Raw genomic sequence first — 21082 nt, 5'->3', positions numbered from 1 at the left:
AGGTTAATGTTAAAACTTTCAGACAGGCAGCTATCCAACAGATTAAGTGATGTGGATTAGAAGCTTAGGAAATATACGGAGAAAACTTCACTTTCTGAATATCTGCCTTTTTATCACAGTTGAAAGCATGATGCTTTCATGAGGAAAGGAAGGCAATTCTAACAAGACAGATAAGGAAGTTTATAGGCTAAAGGAAAATCTACTGTCAGCATCATCTTCTGGCTGCACAGTTTAATCAGTTATGGTCTCTAATGGACTTTGCTCTGAAATGTGGACTTTATGAGAATTTTTTTCACAGGTACTGATTGCTTTTCTTTAAGTGGCTGGGGATCTGTAAATTCTGGCCACAGGCAACTGATAAACAACTTTGTCATGGAGTAAAGTACCACAACTGCACAAGAGAAACATTTAAGTTTTAAAGATTTGTGTAAGATTTTAAGGATTTATTTTTTAACCTTAAAAACTAAATTTTTGAAAGATTGAACTAAAGAAACCATTGATGACTAATATGTCTTAAATTTGGTAATTGCAAAACAGAGAAGCTTGTATATTTGGCTTTGAAATTTGACTTTAGATTAAAAACAAATATTGTTCCGTTATCTATCAATGAAACACAAACTTTTAAAAACTGCAGAGGAGAATCACCCTGGTGACCTGATGACACGGTGTTCCCAACAGTAACTGGGATTAGTGCCAGTCAAACATCTATAAGGGATTAGAAGCAGGGCTGAAATGAAGCTTATCGTCCATTGAAACCAGCCTGTTTTGATTTTTAAATGGAACCTTTGCTTTTACTTTGCATATTTTACTTTGAACCTCATGAATTTGAAAACAAACCCTTTAAGCATCTACTTTTCCTGTAAACTTCCTAAATATAACCATGTTCATTACTGATAATTTGGAAGAGAATTCAAAGTCTTATTATGTTCCTGTTCCCAGCAAAAATATTGGCATCAGGCCAACCATCCACCGAAAATCGCTTGTGTTTTAGGAAGCCCCCCAAAGAACATGGCTTAACTGTGTACGCAATGCATGTCTATTTGGGTAGTTGAATTTTTAAATTTTTTAAAAAGTAAATTTGCGGTAACACCAATTAAAAATGAAGATAGCTGCCACATAGATAAACAAGGATTCCCCTGCCACGAGGCGCCCTCTTGTGGCCAGGCATGTAAAGAAAATCCAAGATGGTGGACATGACCATGCAACTGAAACTCCGCCTCTTTTTGACATGCAACATTTCTTTATGGAGAGATTCGTAGGCACATCATACAACCACATCTATCTAGGGGACAATACAGGTAGTCCTTGACGTATGACCACAATTGAGCCCAAAATTTATGTTGCTAAGTGAGAAATTTGTCAAGTGCCCCATTTTACAACTTTTCTTGCCATATTTGTTAAGTGAATCACTGCAGTTGTTAAATTAGTAACCTGATTGTTAAGTGAATCTGGCTTCCCTATTGACTTTGCTCATCAGAAGGTCACAAAAGATGATCTCATGACCCTGGGACAGTGCAAATGTCATAAATGTCAGTCAATTGTCAAGCATCCAAATGTCAATCATGTGACCATGGGGATGCTGCAACGGTCATAACTGAAATATGGTCATAAGTCGTTTTTTTCAGTGCCATTGTAACTTTGAACTGTTGTAAGTCGAGGACTACCTGTAGAGGACTACATCATATTCCCTGTTTTGAGGAAAAGACAGTACATCTCTCTACATGGAGGAGTGAGAGGAACAGAGACAGCACACAGCTGATATATCTTGAGTGGGCAAAACAACAAATTAAACATTAATTGCTTGAAACTGAAACAATGCCAGTCCAGACACATAGTATAGGTACAATTCTGTCCACTCAGGTGATGATAGCTACTCAGGAGTGGGTTCTACTTACCTTTACTACCAGTTCGCAACAGGAGCGCACACACAGAAGCTTATGCACATGCGCAGATCGTCAATTATGACATCTGGGTGGGTGGGCGGAGCCTCCCGCCACTTTTACTACCGTTCTAAAGAACCGGACAGAACTGGGAGCAACCCACCACTGTACCTACTGAGAGATCTTCAAGTAGCACCATTCACTGATCTGAATGCTCATTGGGAATAGCTTAGTTCCACAACTAGGATGCTCATGGCCAGAGCTTCCAATTTTCCAAATTTAATTTTGAATTTAGGAAGATTTCAATTAGCAAAATAATCTCTCCCCCCGCCCCCCCAAATCCAATCGTATCTGATTCTCAGAGACTGTCTGAATGGGTCCATGCAGTTTTCTTGGCATGTTTTTTCAGTAGTTTCCCCCCTCGCTTCCTTCCTAAGGCTTAGGGAGAGTGACTGAGCCAAGGTCACCCAGTTGGCTCTGTGTCTAAGATAGGACTAGAACTCATAATTTCTAGCTCGATGCTTTAACCACTACACCAAACTGGCTTTCTAAAATAAGAAATAGGAGGAAAGTGAGCAAGGTTTCACCAGTGGCACTGTCTAAACTATTGAAATACTGTAGTGAATTAAAAGAACATGTTCTATAGGGCTAACTTAGGGGTGATGGAAAATGCTGTTCGAAACATTGGAAAGACAGCAGATCGTGGAAATCCCATTTAGATAATGCAAAGAAGCTATTTGGGTGTCATTCCCCTCCAACACTCTAGTGGTGCTCTACAAACTCCAGCCATCCCCCCCCAAAAAAAAACAGGTTATAGGTACCCAATACTTCTAAAGATGCTAAAAGTTCCAGATATTTAATTTTGTTGTTTTAATTGCTTGAGGTTATTTTTGAGTACCATGCCCGTGCAGCAGGGCAAATATATCTGCCTTACTTCCTTTTGTTTAAATGATGACATAAATCAAAGGCAGCTTTTCCAATGTTCAGTAAGGCACCGTAATTGTTGAGTAAATTGCTTTCTTGCAACATTAATGGGCTAAGTTAATGGGAATCCCAGCTCTCAATTTCTTGGCATTACAGTTCACAACATGAGATGTTGCGTATTTGGCAGAATGCCCCACCATATGTCCACCTCTCAGTTTAGATGAGGATTAAGCTCTATTTGAGGGGCCAGGGGCCAGCAGACCACAAGAGAGAGAAAAAACAGCACAATACCAAAGCTGCACTCCTTTCGATTCTGACTCTCCCCAATGCCCCTTCCAGCCCGGATTTAATTTTTCTCAGGCCAACTGTTTAGCAGAAAACTATTTCCCCTATCAGGCGTTGTGCCAGGCAGTAAATATTTTAAATAAATGCAGAGCAAAAAGAAGTTCTGGCAGGATTTGTTTCTGAAAGGCCTTTCCTCCCACATCTTTTATAGGAATTTTATTTAGCAATCAGTTACCTACAGCAGAGCTATTCCGGATAGTGATAGCTAAAGTTGGGGCAGCCTGGTGATCAAGAAAAGGGAGCTGAAAGACAAAATTATCACAATCCATCCAATGCATCCCTACACTATGTGACAGGACAAGCAGCTTTTGCTGACCAGGAGCTCTGCTGGGTAACGGTGTGGCAGATGATGCCAAGTAGATATAGCAATGTCACAGAACTGGGTTTATTTAAAAAATAAATAAAAGGCAGGAAAAAACTGTTGCTGATTTTCAAGAGGACAAGAAGTTAGTTTTGGTAAGATGGAAGGGCAAAGAGAGGGGCAAACAATGGCCTTGGGCATTAAATATGCTGTTCAAGGATATTCCCTTTGCTGAAACGCACTCACTTTAAGACAGGCACAGCCGGCTGTAAATCCATTGCCAGCACAATGGCATCACGGGAGTTCCAATCCAACCATGTAGAAAGCATATCAAACTGAAGTTAATCTGGAAAGCTGTGTTTGGGCTGCACCATATCATTCTCGCAGGTAGGGGGAGCTCACACAGTGAAAACCCGGGTCTATACCCCACAGAGAGGAAAATGCTGCATATGGAGAGGCAGAATAACAATAACTTGAGCCTAACTTTCTCCTTGCTGTATCAAATTCTTACATTTAGGTCTTAAAGGATTCCTAGCATTGGGGGATTGAATTACAACTGAGTTTCTGATTTGCCTTTATGGTACTTGGGCCACCTACTCAACACCTACTCAATCTCCCGATGATCCTGTTGCAAGTCAAGTGGATACAGCTCTCCAATCCAATTTTGCAATTTGCATTATCTTAGTCTACTGTCAATCATATTTGCTAGAAGCTTTGGGCATCTTTTGTTCTATGCTCTAAGTCTCTGTCTTCCTCCTGTGTTTTTTTTTTTTTTTTTGAAGAGTAATAACCTTTTGTTCCTTATGTCATTTGTGTCCAACTTCTCTGTTCCTTTGTAGATATTGATTTTGATTTTGGGGTCTACCAGTATGAAAGTTTGCTTTCCTTGGCAACTTGTGATTGAAAACCCACTTCTTGGCAAGATATCAGCATGTTAAATACTTGGACAGAATTAGTCCCCACAATCTGGATTAGAGAGGGGAATTATCTACACACAGTGCGCCTTTTCTGTAATAATGCTCCCCATAGCTTTTTAAAGGCAGTTCTTAGCCTAGTAGCTCAAGAGAAGTATGTGTCATTCTGCAGGTATTACAAAGTGCTTTTCTAAGCTGTTGGAGAGGACTGATAGGTATTAATGGTAGTTTTATTTCTCCCCATGTTGGTATTCCTTCAAATACACAATCCCACAAAAATTCTAGTTGCTCATCATGCTGGCTAAAAATGCTAGTGATTAAAACCTCAACATATCTACAAGGCAGCAAATTGATAGGCTAAACATTTTACTACAATGTAAGCAGCAGTGGGGAACCAATGATCTTCCAGATGTTGCTGAACTAAGGATTCCCAGGATCCCTCACCATAAGCCTTACTGGTTTGGGCTCATAGATAGCTGAACAACATCTGAGGAATCAAAGTTCCCCACCTGGCTTAATTTACAGACTCCAGACATCATCAGATGCATGGAAATAACCTTATCAATTACATATATGCCCAGGTGGTAATAAATCCATAACTAATCCATAACTGCACGTGCTGTAAGAAATCATGTCAGACTCTTATAAGACTCTCGCTTATTCTTACTACAAGAGCTAATATAGCTACTCCTTTGGAAACTGGATATGTCAGCCAGCCATCATAGGTTCAATCTCAGAAATGAACCCTCTCATATCCCTTCAAGTGTAATGCTTTTCATTTTGCAGGACCCAAAGGAGAAAGAATTAAAAAAGCACGTATGATTATGAACCAGACCTAAGACATGCCATGCATAGTTTGCTTGACAACCTGGTACCCTAACACATGAGTAGCTTGCTTAATTAAAATAGGGTGAGGCTTTTGTGTCATGATCAGGCTGCTCACAGTTCAATTATACATGTGCCATACAAGCAGAATGTCTCCTGTTCAATTCCATCTGACTCCATCTAGGAAAGACTCCAAGCTGAAACCATGGAGAGCCACTGCTAGGCACTCCCTTTAACACTGTACTTTGGGGTCATGGCAGAAACTGGAGAATAAATCTGTTCCAGACCTATCTTGTCTTCTTGTCTGCAATGCAGAGCGTGGTTACATTCATTGTCTTTAAATACAAAAAGCACATCCTGAAGCAAAGTCCGTTTCTGATCTATTTGGTTCCGTTTCTTTTGTTGGTTCTTGCTTTGCCAGTGCCTTTCCTTTCTGATGGCCATTCTGACTTGTACTTGGAACATTTTCCATGCTGAAGGCAACACAGCTATGAAAGTTCTCTCCCTTCAGGAATAAAGCACAGACACCTTGTAAGGAAGCGATGGAGCAGCAGTCTTATTCAGAAGCTGCGAGGGGTGCTGAAGAAACTTCATAGGGCAGACTAGATCATGGATTCCCAAAATGTTCACTGCATCCCATTTCTTTTGTTTGCTTGAGCTACATACCCTTAATCCTCATGTAGAACTAACACCAGTGTCTCCACAACTTTTTTCAAGACATTTACCTTTGGAATAAGACTTCTCTTAACCACAAGACAAAGTGATTATGCACTTCGTTACAAAACAAGAAGTGCAACTAAAGATGATAGAAGACCAACTGATGCATATTTGTCCAAAGAAGAGATGCTAACGAATTCAGGGAGAGTGCAGTGAGTCCATCCTTTTCTCTTACTCCATAACCAAGAGGCAGGTAGAAGGGGCTTGCGCTGAAAGAAAAGTGGTGTTTTGCCCCAGAGGCCTGTCCTAGTCTACTCCTAAGCTAGAGATGTAATGGAGATGTCCATGCATTCAGGCATTGACCTTGCCTGCTCCACTGCTGCTTTCATGGCCAGCCTTCAGAGAATGGAAATAGAGTTGAAGATCATCTACAGGGTGCACAATTGGCACGGTCTGCATTTTGGGGAAATGAGCCGTGGCCAATTCCCAGCTGGCTGTGCTGACCAATTCAATGGCAAGCATCTTGAGAATCACCTTGGCCAGTTCTTTGCCTATGCAACTTCGGACTCCTCCACCAAAGGGAATGTAGTTAAACCGGAGGGAGGCAGAAGTTTTGTGCTCCTCCTGGTCTTGCGGTGATATCCAAAACCTCTCTGGATCAAAAGTATCAGGGGGACTCTGGTAGATGCTGGTGGTCTCATGTGTATCCCGAATACTGTACATCACACTCCAACCCTTCGGAATCTGGTAGCCCTTTAAGGAAGGGAAGGAGAGATGGAACAAAATCAGCACCACAGACAGCAGCCAGACAGATGAAACCTGTCTGAAAGAGTGAGCAAACATCCACAACAGTTTGAGCCAACCTTTTGGAGGGACAGCGCGAGCCTTACTTCATCCACTATCCGTGTGCTTAGACGGGCTAACTTCAAAAATATTACTAACAATCTACAAAAACAATACTTTTTTAAAATGTGGATTTTCTGCTACCAAGTGCTGCCATTTCAGATGACTAAACAGCAGAGAGAAAAAAATCACGAATAGACCTCTTTTTTTTCCACTAAGTTTATCTCTTTCTCCTTAAAGATGTCATTTTATTTTGTGCTTTATATATTTTTAAATATCTTTCTGAACACTGCTGCTATAGGTCAAGGAATGTGGGAGCCTGTTTATTTAAAAAAATATCACTATTTCACAGTTAATTAAAATTACAGTCCCCATGAACTGAGATATTGATGGCCATAATATTAGCACTGGCTTGGCATGGCTGTTCCAAGTGCCATTCCAGATGAGAGCAATTGTAACTAGCAGTTATATTGTTCTCTCCCCCCTTTTTTTCGTGCTTATGGATCAGTACTGACTTCTGGAAATGTACAAGTATTAGTAGTTTTTGTTGCAACATTTTTGAAACTGGCTTGTCCTGACCTCCTATCTTGGGCAGAGAGAAAGGGACTGGCCCAAAGTCACACACACACAAACACACATCGGCTTTAGGCCTGAGGTAGGACTAGCCACAATCTCTTGGCTTCTAACCCAGCACCTTTAACCATTACACCAAACTGTTACAGTTATTCTTCCTAAATTCAGCCCAATAGACACAATCGTTTTGATGATCTGAATGAAGCATTCGTCTTGACCTCACTCCTCTCTCCAGTTCTCAATCTTATGAAAAATATGTCGTGCTCTGGATTCTATCAAATTAGACCATTGATCCATCTTGCCCTAAACTGCTGACAGGATCTGATAGCAGCTCCTCCAGCATTTGAAGCAGTACAGTATTTCTTTCCATTGCTAAAATAGTAATGCCAGAAACTGAATCGGAGACCAGCATACAAATATTGCTCGGACACTCTTTCTGTGGGCCCTTTTCTACTTGACTTTTCTTCACAAACCTCTTTACTTTTTATCACAGTCCACTACCCAGTACTTGGAATCTTGTTTACTGAGCTTCTATGTTTCCCATCCCTAGTTACAGTACTTACAGTCCATTTGAGACATCCTTTCTCATACACCAAAAGCTCACCTTCCTACAAATGGCCCTGAGATTCCTCACATATCTGCTGGCTGTAAACAGAAGAAGTTCTTGGAATTACTAGGAACCAAAAGTGCTGTTCCTGGATTCCCATATAAAATACACAGCCTAACCTTCTAATATCCAGGTCAACCCAGGTTCCTCACACTTCCACCAAAAGGTTAGAGAGCAAGCCACTCAACTCACATCTAGCTCAAAGGTTTGTAAGGCTGTCCTATACCCTCCAGATACTGGGGGCAGCAAACGGAGAACTTCTTTAATGACACAATCCAAGTAGCGCAGACGATTCAGCTTCTCCAGGGTCAAGTAAGAATGGCAACAATACTCAGATCTTTCCAGACTGCTAAAGAACTGGCCTGTTTCTTCGAGCCTGGACAATGAGCTAGGACCATTTGCAGTTCCATAGACAATATCCTGGGACACTTTAGCCATGACGTTCATATTAGGTCCTTTCTCTTCCATCTTGGACTCTTGTCCTTGTTCTCTTCCCAAACTGGATGGAAGAGGCAGTCTGGAGTCACCATCTTTGTTTTCCTTCTCACGTGCAGGCAAAGTTTTTTGGCCAGACTGGTAATCTGTTAGGAAATTCTCAGCTGCAAAGCACTGACACTGCCCAGTAAGGCCATTGGAGGTCAGTTCCTGCTGGATCTTTTTTATGACCAATGGGTGTTGCAATAAGAGTAGGATCATAGAAGTGGTGGCGCTGGCAGTGGTGAAGAAAGCTGCAAATATTAGTTCAATTGCAGATTCCTGTAAGGCAAGCCATGGAGATACATGAATTAGAAGAGTGTTCCTCTTATTATAGGGTTAGAGATAGGCCTATCTATTATTAGATCTATTATTATTATTAGATCTATTAGATCTTTCTATTATTATAGCTAGGCGGCAAATAAATATTACAAATAAATAAGTTATGCATGCTATTAATAAATTGAATGTCTCTTGTGCTTTCAGCTCAGATACCTTGTGATCAGAATTTAAATAAGACATTACTCAGCCTTTTAAAGGAAAAAAAATGCTAATTTTAAAATCTAGGAGTTGCTATTGGACACTTATCGAAATGTTGGTGCTCTGAAAGCCCTTGGCAATACGCTCACAATATTTCCCTATGCTTAACATGGCCTGCTGAACAATGAACAGCCGATTCAAGTTGCTGGATGAGCCACTGCCCAAGGAGCTGCAAGCAGTAGACAGTAGTTGCTGTCAGTCACTGGAGATGAGGAGACTGAGCTGCGAACACCATCACTCCAACTCCCGCAAGGGCTCCCTGTGTGTAGGAAAGCTGCTCTGTAAGACTTGCAAGAAGAAGAGCAGCAAACTCAACCCTCTCTGTTGGCAACAACGGTTTGTTTACCCAGATTCCACATGCCTTCATTTGAAACTACATGACTTTTCATTCTGGACCTAGACTGCCTGATGAACCTTCTGCAACATTTAGCCCCTTGGGACTTCACTCGAACACTTGCTGGACTTTGGGGGGGACTTATATTTGTGTCTGTGGTTTTTGTGTATGCGTGTGTGTGTGTGTGTGTGTGTGTACGTGCACATACATGCATTTGTACTTGCATTTCTATATCTATGTTCATGACCCAAGGCAGGACAATGCAGTCTAGTCTAGTCTAGTCTAGTCTAGTCTACTCTACTCTACTCTACTCTACTCTACTTTTTTTAAAAAAATAATTTTTATTGAACACTTTTTTAATACGAGCAAACAAACAAACATACAAACAAACAACAAACAAAAATAGATATTTACATTTCTTCTTTTCAACATCTTTGCATCAGTAATCTATATTTATACATTTTCTCTTTCTTATCTTAATCTATCTCTTATACATATATTCTTAGTAAATCATATATTTATATTCTCTTAATCTAAATATTTTACTTTTAACATAAACTTTTAACATAGTTTCCTTTCGACAATGTATATCTTCCCATTTATTTCCATATTTCTCCACCTAATTTAACCATTGTTTAGTTTTCTTTTGTTCCCTTTTTTTCTTTTCCCCCTTTCTCCTCCAACCATTTATACCATTTCTCCCAGACTAAGTAATAATCTGTTTCATCTTTTTCTTGTATCTCCTTTATGAGCTTATCCATTTCCGCACATTCCATAATTTTTCTAATCACCTTGTCTTCTGATGGTATGTCATTGTTTTTCCAGTTTTGGGCGAAAACTATTTGTGCTGCTATCAATATGTGAATAATTAAGTATCTTATTTCTTTTTCATATGTACTTGCATTTCTATATCTATGTTCATGTCTAGTCTAATCTAGTCTAGTCTAGTCTCTAGTCTAGTCTCTAGTCTAGTCTCTAGTCTAGTCTAGTCTAGTCTAGTCTACTTTACAGAATAGAATAGAATAGAATAGAATAGAATAGAATAGAATAGAATAGAATAGAATAGAATAGCTGGAAGGGACTTTGGAGGTCTTCTAGTCCAGCCCCCTGCTCAAGCAGGAGAACCTATGCCATCTCAGACAAGTGACTGTCCAATCTCTTCTTAAAAACCTCCAGTGATGGAGCACTCATGATTTCTGAAGGCAATTCACTGGTTCATTGTCCTCGCTGTTAGAAAGTTTGTCCTTAATTCCACGTTGCCTCTCTCTTTGATTAGTTTCCATCCATTGTTTCTTGTCCTGCCCTCCGGTGCTTTGGAGAATAATTTGAACCCCCCCCCCTTCTTTGTGGCAGCCCATCAAATACTGGAATACTGCTATCATGTCACCCCTAATTTTTCTTTTCTTTAGACTAGCCAAACTCAAAATCTGCAGCCGTTCTTCATATGGTTTAGTTTCCAGGCCTTTCATCATCTTAGTTTCTCTTCTCTGAACTTTTTCCAAAGTCTCTGACTGCCCCCCCCCCAATTTTCCTCTCTCCCCCTTTCTCTTTCTTTCCCTTTTTTTAAAGTACTTAAGTGTGACTACAGAAGAGGAGGAACATAAGAACAAGAGAGGACCTTTGTGGTGTTGTGTGTCTGGGTATATAGATGAAGTTCAAAGTATTTGGAAGGAACAATACTGATTGGTTTGCATTTCAGCATCAATGTTTGATAGGAGCACCTTCAATTAGGGGTCAGAAATAAGTAGTCAATATGAGTGAGAAGAATAGAAACCATAAGAGGAAAATCCTTGGGATTTTTTCCCCCCAAACTGTATAGTGATAGCAATAGCATTTAGACTTATATACCACTTCACAGTGCTTCACAGCCCTCTCTAAGCAGTTTACAGAGTCAGCAGATTGCCCCCAACAATCTGGGTCCTCATTTTACCAACTTCGGAAGGATGGAAGGCTGAGTCAACCTTGAGCCTGGTGAGATTTGTACTGCCAAATTGCAGGCAGCTGGCAGTCAGCAAAACTAGCTTGCAGTACTGCATTCTAACCACTGCGCCACCGTGGCTCTTGTAGTAGTATGCAGTACTAATTGAATTATCTAAGGACAATTTTCAGGTAGAATGCATGATAGTAATCTAATCTGGATGTAACCTAGTATTTGAGGGTGTGGATTGGCTCCAACCCAATTCAATTCATACTATTTACCTGATTTTTTTGGGGGGGTCACATTGAGTCAGTTCAAAGGCATTCAATTGGACAATTCGATTTGACTTTCCAATTTGATTCAGAAACTCAATTCAAATAGGAGATTTAATCAAAATCTCAAAATCAAAGCTTTACATATTCATAGCATTTATAGCATTTCCATATTTATTTAAACAGCCATTATTCCTCAAAGAAACAGAGCTCACTTGGCTTAAAATAGTTTAGAAAATATGCACTGGATTGAACGGCACAAAATCAAGCTGACTTTCTGCTATCTGAGCCAGGTTATCGCTACTCATGCTAATAGAATGGAGAATAAAGCAAAACAGATATACAGGTAGTCCTCACTTACTGACCAGTTATTCAGCGACCATTCAAAGTTACAACAGTGGTAAAAAAAGATATTTTTGTCTGGTCCTTCCAATTGCAGCTATGGCAGTATCATCACAGTCATGTGATAGAAATTTAATGGCTTGGCAACCTGTGTGCCTTTATAGTGGTTGCAGCAATCTGCGGTCATGTGATTGCCATTTGCAACTTTCACAGCCAGTTTCCCATAAGTCAATGGGGAAGCCAGCAGGAAGTCACAAGTCACATTGCAGTCAGAAAGTGAGGGCCACCTGTATGGTCTAAATCAGGGGGTCAAACTCAAGGCCCGGGGGCAGGATCCGGCCCATGGGGTGCTTAGATCTGGCCCATGGGGCTGCCCTGGAAACAGCGAAGGACCAGTCCACAGTGCCTCCCAAGTTCCGTTTTCACTGGCAGAGGGTTGCAGGAAGTGTCACAGTCAAAAATGGCGCTCAGGAGCCCATTTTTGCTGGCAGAATGCTCAGGCCACTACAGCCACCCGTGACACAAGTGGCTCCCAAGGTCAAACACAACCCTGACGTGGCCCTCAATGAAATTGAGTTTGACACCCCTGGTCTAAACCCTCAATCAGGTGCTTTACGTGTGTGTGTGCCTCCAGAAGTTGTAAATGCTCTAACACTGTTTTTAAGAAGATATTGGATTACCATTTATCTGAAATGGTATAGGGTTTCCTACCTAAGCAGGGGGTTTGAACTAGAAGACCTCCAAGGCAGTGGTGAAATCCAATTTTTTTTACTACCTGTTCTGTGGGCGTGGCTTGGTGGACATGGTGTGGCTTGGTGGGTATAGCTTGGTGGGCATGGCAGGGAAGGATACTGCAAAATCTCCATTCCCACCCCACTCTGGGGCCAGCCAGAGGTGGTATTTGCCGGTTCTCCGAACTATTCAAAATTTCTGCTGCCGATTCTCTGAACTGCTTAAAATTTCTCCTACCAGTTCTCCAGAACCTGTCAGAACCTGCTGGATTTCATCCCTGTTCCAAGGTCCTTTCCAACTCTGTTGTTCTGTTCTGTTCTGTTCTGTTCTGTTCTGTTCTGTTCTGTTCTGTTCTGTTCTATTCTATTCTATTCTATTCTATTCTATTCTATTCTATTCTATTCTATTCTATTCCATTCCATTCCATTCCATTCCATTCCATTCCATTCCATTCCATTCTCTCACACACACATGCTAAAACCAACTTCTGAGTGACTGCTGACAAATCTTTGTACTCTATGAAGCTACAGTATCCTGAGACAACTGACCACAGAATCTTCAGGATCAGTAAACATTAGGAGGCCAGGCATTAGCTATTCCATAAAAATATTTCCACCCAGACCTCCTGCAAAATTATACCAGCTGAGAAACCATCTTCCACCAGGGGCTAATGTCAAATCCTGCATGAAACCACTGATCCCCAGGAGCATAAAAATCCTCACCTTCAATTCCTGCATAGTGAAATCTTGGCCGTGTTCTTTGGCGCTGTTGATGATAAAATCCAGGGCATCACGGTGAGCTTCAGGATCTTTTCTCTGCAGTTTCTCCAAGATGGCTTTCTCCATGTAAGTATGTAAAAGATCACGAGCCTTCATACCCTGAGGAACAGAAGATGGTTCAAAGGAGAAGAGCACAGAAATCTGGTTCAGAAACTCATTCAGAAAATGGAATGTCTTGAAGTTCCAGGAAGAAAGCAGTAGACTGCTTAGAAAGTTCCAGAACTTTATTTATGTTGCCTTCTCCAAGTAATAAAAGCTCAAGTTAGCAAGAGGGCTTTATTTTTTCTCTTGACTGAGAGGAAAACAACTAAGCCCTGTTAGAAGCAAGAAAATGGGAGACCCTGAATTCTAGTCCTACCTTTGGCACAAAACCAGCTGGGTGACTTGGGCCAGTCACTCCCTATTAGTCCTAGAAAGCAGGCAATGGCAAATCTTGCCAAAAAAACCTGCTAGACTAGACCAGGCAGTTACCAGTAGTGAACTCTGACCTGAAGGCACGAAATAAGCAAATAAAGTCTTACTGAACCCACAGGAATTTATTCCTGAGATAAATAAATATAAATGATGCTACAAAAGAACTGAAGTTCTAGTCTCTTTGGATAGATCAAGAGAGCTAGTGGCTTTGTTTCCATAATTTGCTGAAGGCTAAGTATGGAAGCTCACTGGGCGAATTGGACTAGTCATTGCTACTGACACCCTGAGCACAAATTAGCTCACTAATCTCTTGTGACAAACCCAACACATTGTGTTTTTAGTCTGCCAAACCAAATTAGCTGATTAGACCATGATTAAATTCACATTGGGTCACATAGTGTCTTGTGAACGCAGTCCAGTCAGTCTAGTTCAGTGGGGAAATTGAAAAAGATTGTGCTATATAGACAGGTTTGAGCTTCTGCAAGAAAGACTCATTCAGATAAAATTAAATTATTTTATTACCGGTAGTTTCCTTACAAATAATAGAAATAAAAGGTGGTGTGGCTTTGGCCTTCAAAATCATTCCTTTCAAATAAAGCCACTAATGAATTAGGTAGCCTGGACAGAATCCTTATTCCACAAGTTATGGCCCTGTTATGAAAAGTTGGTTTGGCTTCCATAAGCTTTCTCCATGCTCTGCCTCTCTTAGAGTTAGCACAAGTGCCTGGGCAACATTTGCTATCCCTGTGGCCTCTGCTTATCCTGCCTGTATTGCAACTGCTCCAAATTACTGGTGTCCTAATTTGCAATTGTGCCAATCCCGATAAATAAGGTGGGTTTTTTTGGGTTTTTTGCCATCCTCTTTTAGGATGTTGGAATCACCACAAAACAATCAGCCATCATAGCACCTACAGCCTGAATAGGATACGGATTGGTTTCTGGGCTTCTCTTCTGATCTGGGCTTTTCCCAAATTCCAAAAAGGGGGGGGGGGGGAGACAGGACTGGGAAACTATGGAAAGAGAGTGGCACACAAATAGCCCAAAACAGATCCTGTCGTAATTAGGCAACTATAGATTAGAACAGGAATGGAATGGAATGGAATGGAATGATGATGACAGCAGCAGGAGGAGGAGGAGGAGGAGGAGAACAATAGGACATCAAGGCTTACTGAATACAGAAGAGACCAAACTGGCTTACAAGAAAACCTAAAATAGAAAAGAACACAAGAAAATCACATAATACACCTAACAAATAGAAGTGGAACAGCTGTGACAAAAGAAAGTGAAGATAATACCAATAGTAATAAGCACCTTTGGTGAAATCCCCAAACATCTGGGGCATCACTTGAACATCATCTGCACTGACAAATTCACCATCAGTCATTTGCAAAATTCAGCTTTATTGGAAGAGTTTGCATCATGCAATCATGATGCAAACAAAACACCATCAAACAAAATCATCTTCCTATCCGAGGAAGGATTCAATAGGTGGAATGCTAAATCCAGTCTAAACATCTGGCTGACAGTGTGACCAACCATAACAGGGAAAATAATGTGAAAGATTATTCACAGAAGTAGAATTGGAAGAACTGCAAAGGTTTTCCAAGGGCAAAGAAATCAAAGCCTTCTCAGAAGTAGCTCAGATTGTGGAGGAAAACCAAGGGGAGTCAACCATAATGGAAGCCTGATCAGCTATTGAATTGTTTTCATTCCCAAACCAGGCACCCATCACTCTGACCTCTCCTCAGAAAGAGCAAAGTCCTCTAACAAAAGAAGAATCAAAGCAACGAATAACTGAGCATCTAGAATGGTACAAAAACAGCAGAAAAAGGTTGCCTGCATTGAAGTTTGCTCTACGGAATCAGCTAGTAGCGTAAGTATTAAAAAGTGCCAATACTGTAACATCAAACATAAGAACCAGCTCACTGCAAGGAACAAATGCACAGCACAGCTGCAGTTATGAATGAATACCTGGCACGCAACAAACAAACAAGAAAAAAAGCCAAGCAGTGCAATATCAAAATAAAAGATCAAATAGCATCAGCATGCTAAGATCCGATGCAAGCAAACTATAATAGATGGGGGGGGGGGAAGAAGAGGAACAAGAAAACAAAACAAAACAAAACTGATCAAGAAATATCACCTAGAAGCAAGGAAGTTCAAGAAGCACTGGAAAGAATAAAGCAGCAAACAACAGCTGCAGTATATCCAAGAGGATAAGCAGATATGAAGCTTGACTTGTACATTATAGGCAGAATCTCCATTCAGTGGAATTAGAAATGGTTCTACCAATCCATCAATGGACAGACTGCAATGAACTAATCCACACCCAACAAAGAGAAGATTCTGGGAACAGCTATGGAACAACCCAAAGAAATACAAGAATGCAATCCCAAAGGTGCTTTTTTCAAGAGGCAACTGGACTTTCTGGTTTTTCTTTGAAGACATTTTGCTTCTCATCCAAGAAGCTTCTTGGATGAGAAAAAGCACCTTTGGTATGACCATGAACTGGATGACCAAGAATCTCCATAGACATCAAGAATGCAGCTTGGATAAAGGGTGTGGCTAAGAATAAAAACAAAGCTGAAATGAAAGAACTTGTAAAAACAGCAGAAATGGTGGCGAAAAGAGCAAGGAAGATCAACAATTGGTCAGCAAATCATCCTAACAATGAAAGATCCAACAAAAGGGGCAGCACCAGAAAAATACAAACCAATTACCCGCTCACTACTTGAACAAACATCAGCATTGACAAAATCACCCATCAGTCACTTGCAAAAGGCAGTATTACCTAAAACAGCTTAGCAAACTACATCTGCCTTCCCCAGGTTCTTTGGGAAGGACAAAATAAGTGGATAAAACTGTCAAATCCAATCTAAACATCTGGCTGACTGTGCAACCACCATAATAATGGAGGTCTGTTTTCTTCTCTTAACTTGCTGGCAGCTGGCAGAAGTTGGTTTCAGAAACCTGAAGGTTGGGAAGCAGTGGGAATGGAAGGAGCTCAGGATACAAAGGGTAAAAGTAGAGAAATGTGTGGGTAGAAAGGTTTCTCCTGAAACCTGTGACCCCAGTGCAGGGAGGGTCATAGAGGAATGATGTCTTTGACTCTAGTCCATTATTAGTTTGGACACTCCACTGTTGCTCAGAATAAATTTAAGGCACTATTCTAGCCTTCCACCAATCGAGCAACTCCCAGGTTGCAGCTTGACCCCAGTTCTCGAGATCGATTAGTCCAACTACAACTGGAGATTTGGAAGGGCTGGGTTGAAGAGGAGGCTTTGTGGGTTTGGAGAATGCTGTTGTCAGGTGCACCTCAATTTTCCCTTTCACAGGGAAAGGCAAGAGGGCGATAACCAGAGTTAATGCTATTTTCTATTTGGAAGACTTTGGGTCCTTTTGCAAGTTTGCATGCTGGCATCTCACCTGTGCCACAAATCAATCCCTATTAAGCAAATTTAAAGGAGCAAGGGGCTTTTTTCCACCTTCACTAAGCCCCCCTCCCCCCAGTGGTGTATTAACCATTAAGCAGACAAAGCACGTGGCTTAGGGCATCAGGCCCAAAGGGGGCACCACAAAGTTGAGAAAGAAAAAAAAAGACCAAGGAAGATTTGTACAGTATGTACAAAGGAGGGGATTTGTCAGTGTTTAGGGCACCAGTGAGCCTTAATCCTCCACTGCCTCCCCCCCACCGACTCCCGTGCAAGCAGAACTCCAGAGCCATTGAGGAAAAGGATGACACCTGTGTGTGTGTGTGTGTGTGTGTGTGTGTGTGTCTGTCTGTGTGTGCCACCTCCGCCATCAGGTACCTTCCTCAATCCACTGAAGGGGACGTTGAGCGGCAGGCTAAAGAGGTTCTCCACCAATTGCTCGAAGGCCCCGGAAAGCTCCTCGAAGTGCTCCTCTTCCAGCCGGAGACCCAGCAGGATCCGTGCAGCGATGCGGAAAGTCAAGGCCTTGGCCGAGGCGTAGACGGCGATGGGTCCTGGGTGGCAGCACCAACTGCGCAGCTCCCAGATCACCAGGCGTTGGATTCGGGGCAGGTAGACCTCCAGGGCAGCGCGGCTGAAGACGTGGGCCAGGATCTGCGCAATGGAAGGAGAGGCAGAGCGCGGGAGGTGAGGCAGCCCAACGGGGGAGAGAGGGGAGTGGGGGGGGACTCCTCGGCTGGCCTTGGGGAGTCCCCGGTGGGGAAGCCACAGGGAGAGGTGTCTGAAGCTTCTCCCCGACTGGAGGTGCCCTGGGGAAAGGCTGGGCTTCCGAGGGGTAGCGGGGCTGGGAGACTCCCCGCGCTTCGATTCAACGTGGAGCAGTTTAAGAGTCTGTCAGCTTAGCCCAGGGCTCTCCAACCTTGGCAACTTGAAGCCTGGCGGACTTCAACTCCCAGAATTCCCCAGCCAGCTTTGGGAATTCTGGAAGTTGAAGTCCGCCAGGCTTCAAGTTGCCAAGGTTGGAGAGCCCTGGGAAGCGCCGGAGAAACTGCCCATGTGCCACTCTGCAGATAGGCATAGGTGAGCATAGCCCATCATGCCCATCTTCAGGCCCAAGTAAGCATAGCCCATCATGTCCAGCCTCACGCCCAGGTGAGCAGAACCCATCATGCCCAGCCTCACGCCCAGGTGAGCATAGCCCATCATGCCCAGCCTCACGCCCAGGTGAGCAGAGCCCATCATGCCCAGCCTCACGCCCAGGTGAGCATAGCCCATCATGCCCAGCCTCACGCCCAAGTGAGCATAGCCCATCATGTCCAGCCTCACGCCCAGGTGAGCATAGCCCATCATGCCCAGCCTCACGCCCAAGTGAGCAGAGCCCATCATGCCCAGCCTCACGCCCAGGTGAGCAGAGCCCATCATGCCCATCCTCACGCCCAAGTGAGCAGAGCCCATCATGCCCATCCTCACGCCCAAGTGAGCATAGCCCATCATGCCCATCCTCACGCCCAGGTGAGCATAGCCCATCATGCCCATCCTCACGCCCAGGTGAACATAGCCCATCATGCCCAGCCTCACGCCCAAGTGAGCAGAGCCCATCATGCCCAGCCTCACGCCCAGGTGAGCATAGCCCATCATGCCCATCCTCACGCCCAGGTGAACATAGCCCATCATGCCCAGCCTCGCGCCCAGTTGAGCATAGCCCATCATGCCCAGCCTCACCGAGGCCCTGCGGTCCAGCCCCCCAACCCGGCCAGAGCAGCCGTTTGCGTGAGGACCGCCCCGTCCCCCCGCCGCTCCACCTCCGCCCCGCTCACCTTCCTCCGGTGCCGGTGCGCCTCGGCGTGGGCGTTGAGCAGCGTGTGGGAGCCCAGCAGGATCTGGGTGCTGAGCGGCCACTGGGCGCTGACCAGGCTGTGCTCGCCCAGCAGGATCTTGCGCACGTTCTCGGCGCCGCTCACCCGCACCACCGGCCTGCCCAGCAGGTGCGTCTTGAACACGGCGCCGTAGCGCTGCCGCCGGGAGCTGTGAAAGTGGGAACCCTGCTCGGTCGGGGGGGGGGAGAGAGATGGAGAGGGGGAGGGAGGGAGGGAAAGAGAGAGGGAGAAGAAGGGAGAGAGAAAGAGAGACAGAGGAGGGAAAGAGAAAGAAAGAGTCGGAGGGAGAGAGGGACCGTGAGAAAGAGAGACAGGGAGAGAGACAGGCAGGCACAGAGAGAGAGAGAGGGAAAGAAAAAGAAAGGCAGGGAGGGAGAGGGAGGGAGAGAGAAAGAGACAGAAAAGGAGGGAAAGGGAAAGAGAGGAAAGAGAAAGAGGGAGAAAGGAACGGTGAGAAAGAGAGACGGAGGGAGGAGGAGGAAGGCAGGGAAAGAGAGACAGAACGAGAAGAAGGGAGAGAGAAAGAGGGAAAGAGAAAGAAAGAGACAGAGGGAGAGAGGGACGGTGAGAAAGAGAGACGGAGAGAGGCAGGCAGGCACAGAGAGAGAGAGAGGGAAAGAAAAAGAAAGGCAGAGAGGGAGAGAGAAAGAGAGAGAGAAATGGAGGGAAAGAGAAAGAAAGAGACCGAGGGAGAAAGGGACGGTGAGAAAGAGAGACGGAGGGAGGGGGAGGGAGGCAAGGAAAGAGAGAGACAGAGAACGAGAAGAAGAGAGAGAGAAAGAAAGAGACGGAGGGAGAGAGGGACGGTGAGAAAGAGCGAGAGGGAGGGAGGGAGGCAGGGAGGAAGAGAGGGAGAGGGAGAGAGGGACGGAGAAAGAGAAAGGGGGAGACGGGGAGGGAGAAAGGGAGAGGGAGAGAGGGAGGGAGATAGAGAGATAGAGGGAAGGAGAAAGAGAGGGAGAGGGAGAGTGAGTCGGGTGTCGGGCGGAATTGGCAAATTACCGCTGCCTTTTTGCACCGCTAAAGGTCGACAAGCCCAGGGTATCTCTGCGCTTGCGCAGAGCACCTTTCTCTTGGCGCCCAAATCGCTCCGCTGCTCAGCTCCTGCGGGGCTCAGCGGGCACCTGCGGCGGGCAGCTTTGATCCCAGAGCGCACGAGATCGCTCCCGACCGGAGGGCCAGTTTCTTTGGGGGGGGCTTTAAACCCTCTTTGTCCGCCCAGCTTACGGGGAGCCTGAAGTGGCGACGAGCCGAGCCGAGCCTCCCCTCCAGCCGATGGGCTCTCCGATGCCGGGGATCAAAGCCAAAGGAGGGAGGGGGGAGGGGCCGGGCGAGAGCTCCCTTCTCCTCCTCGCCCCAATTTGGGGAAGAACAACTCCTTTCCAAGTGGGCGTCTCTCTTCCCAATAGGCGGAAATAGAGAGCGCCTTGTGGAGACTCTAAAATGGAGGGGGCTCTTAAGCATGTGCAGAGTGCCTGGCCTTCGACCCGCAGCAAAGGGAAGGCAGCGTTTCCGGGCTTTAAGGGCTAGGAAAACTCGGGTTCAAACCCAGGAAAGGCTTTAAAGCAACCCTCCCCCAAGGGACCGACGGGAGAAGGTAACCCCGGGGTGGGCACCCCCGCCTTGAGCCCCAAAGGCGGTGATGGGGATCGGCCGCCCCGTCGCGGCTGCTCACCTGGATCAGCCAGTGCAGCGTCTCTCCAAAGAAGGGCCAGCCCATGGAGCCCCTGGGCAACGGAAGGGCGCTGGCCCGGTCCCGGCTCAGGCTCCAGCGCAGGGCCCAGAGGTGGCGGGCCGCGACCAGCAGGAGCCCCGCGGTGGCGGCGGCAATCAGCGCGACTTCTAGCCAAGCCAGCGGGTCCCCGGAGCCCCCCGACGGCTGCGCCTCCTGGCCGGCTTGGGCTGCCGGGAGAAGAGGGAAGGAATCAGCTGGAGGTGGGGGGGGCAGCCTTCTCCCCGTCCTTTCCATCGCTTGGAAGGGGAGGTTGCCTGTCCCGGCTCCTGGCTCTCCCGGCATGTTTGGGCTTGGTTCGGAGGGGGCAGCCGGGCAGCCCTCGGTTCCCCTTGCTCCCCTCCCCCACGCCGCCCCCCACCCCACGC

General features: G+C 44.8%; 1 protein-coding gene across 1 annotated transcript; it reads right to left on the bottom strand.

Annotated features, from left to right (window-relative positions):
* Positions 1 to 6197: 6197 nt before the first annotated feature.
* Positions 6198 to 20879, bottom strand: CYP26C1 (cytochrome P450 family 26 subfamily C member 1). Its single transcript, XM_070945509.1, has 6 exons — positions 20658 to 20879; positions 18923 to 19147; positions 17484 to 17759; positions 13204 to 13359; positions 8062 to 8625; positions 6198 to 6599 (listed from the first exon to the last, which is right to left on the bottom strand). The coding sequence occupies exons 1-6, from the start codon at positions 20700 to 20702 to the stop codon at positions 6198 to 6200; spliced, it is 1668 nt and encodes a 555-aa protein (XP_070801610.1). The 5' UTR covers positions 20703 to 20879.
* Positions 20880 to 21082: the final 203 nt, after the last annotated feature.

This window comes from Pituophis catenifer, unplaced genomic scaffold (genome assembly GCF_029215685.1).
Source record: "Pituophis catenifer annectens isolate HBS135680 unplaced genomic scaffold, rPitCat1.0.hap2 SCAF_6, whole genome shotgun sequence".
Taxonomy (NCBI): Eukaryota; Metazoa; Chordata; class Lepidosauria; order Squamata; family Colubridae; genus Pituophis; species Pituophis catenifer.
This window is presented reverse-complemented; position numbering and strand designations above follow the sequence as displayed.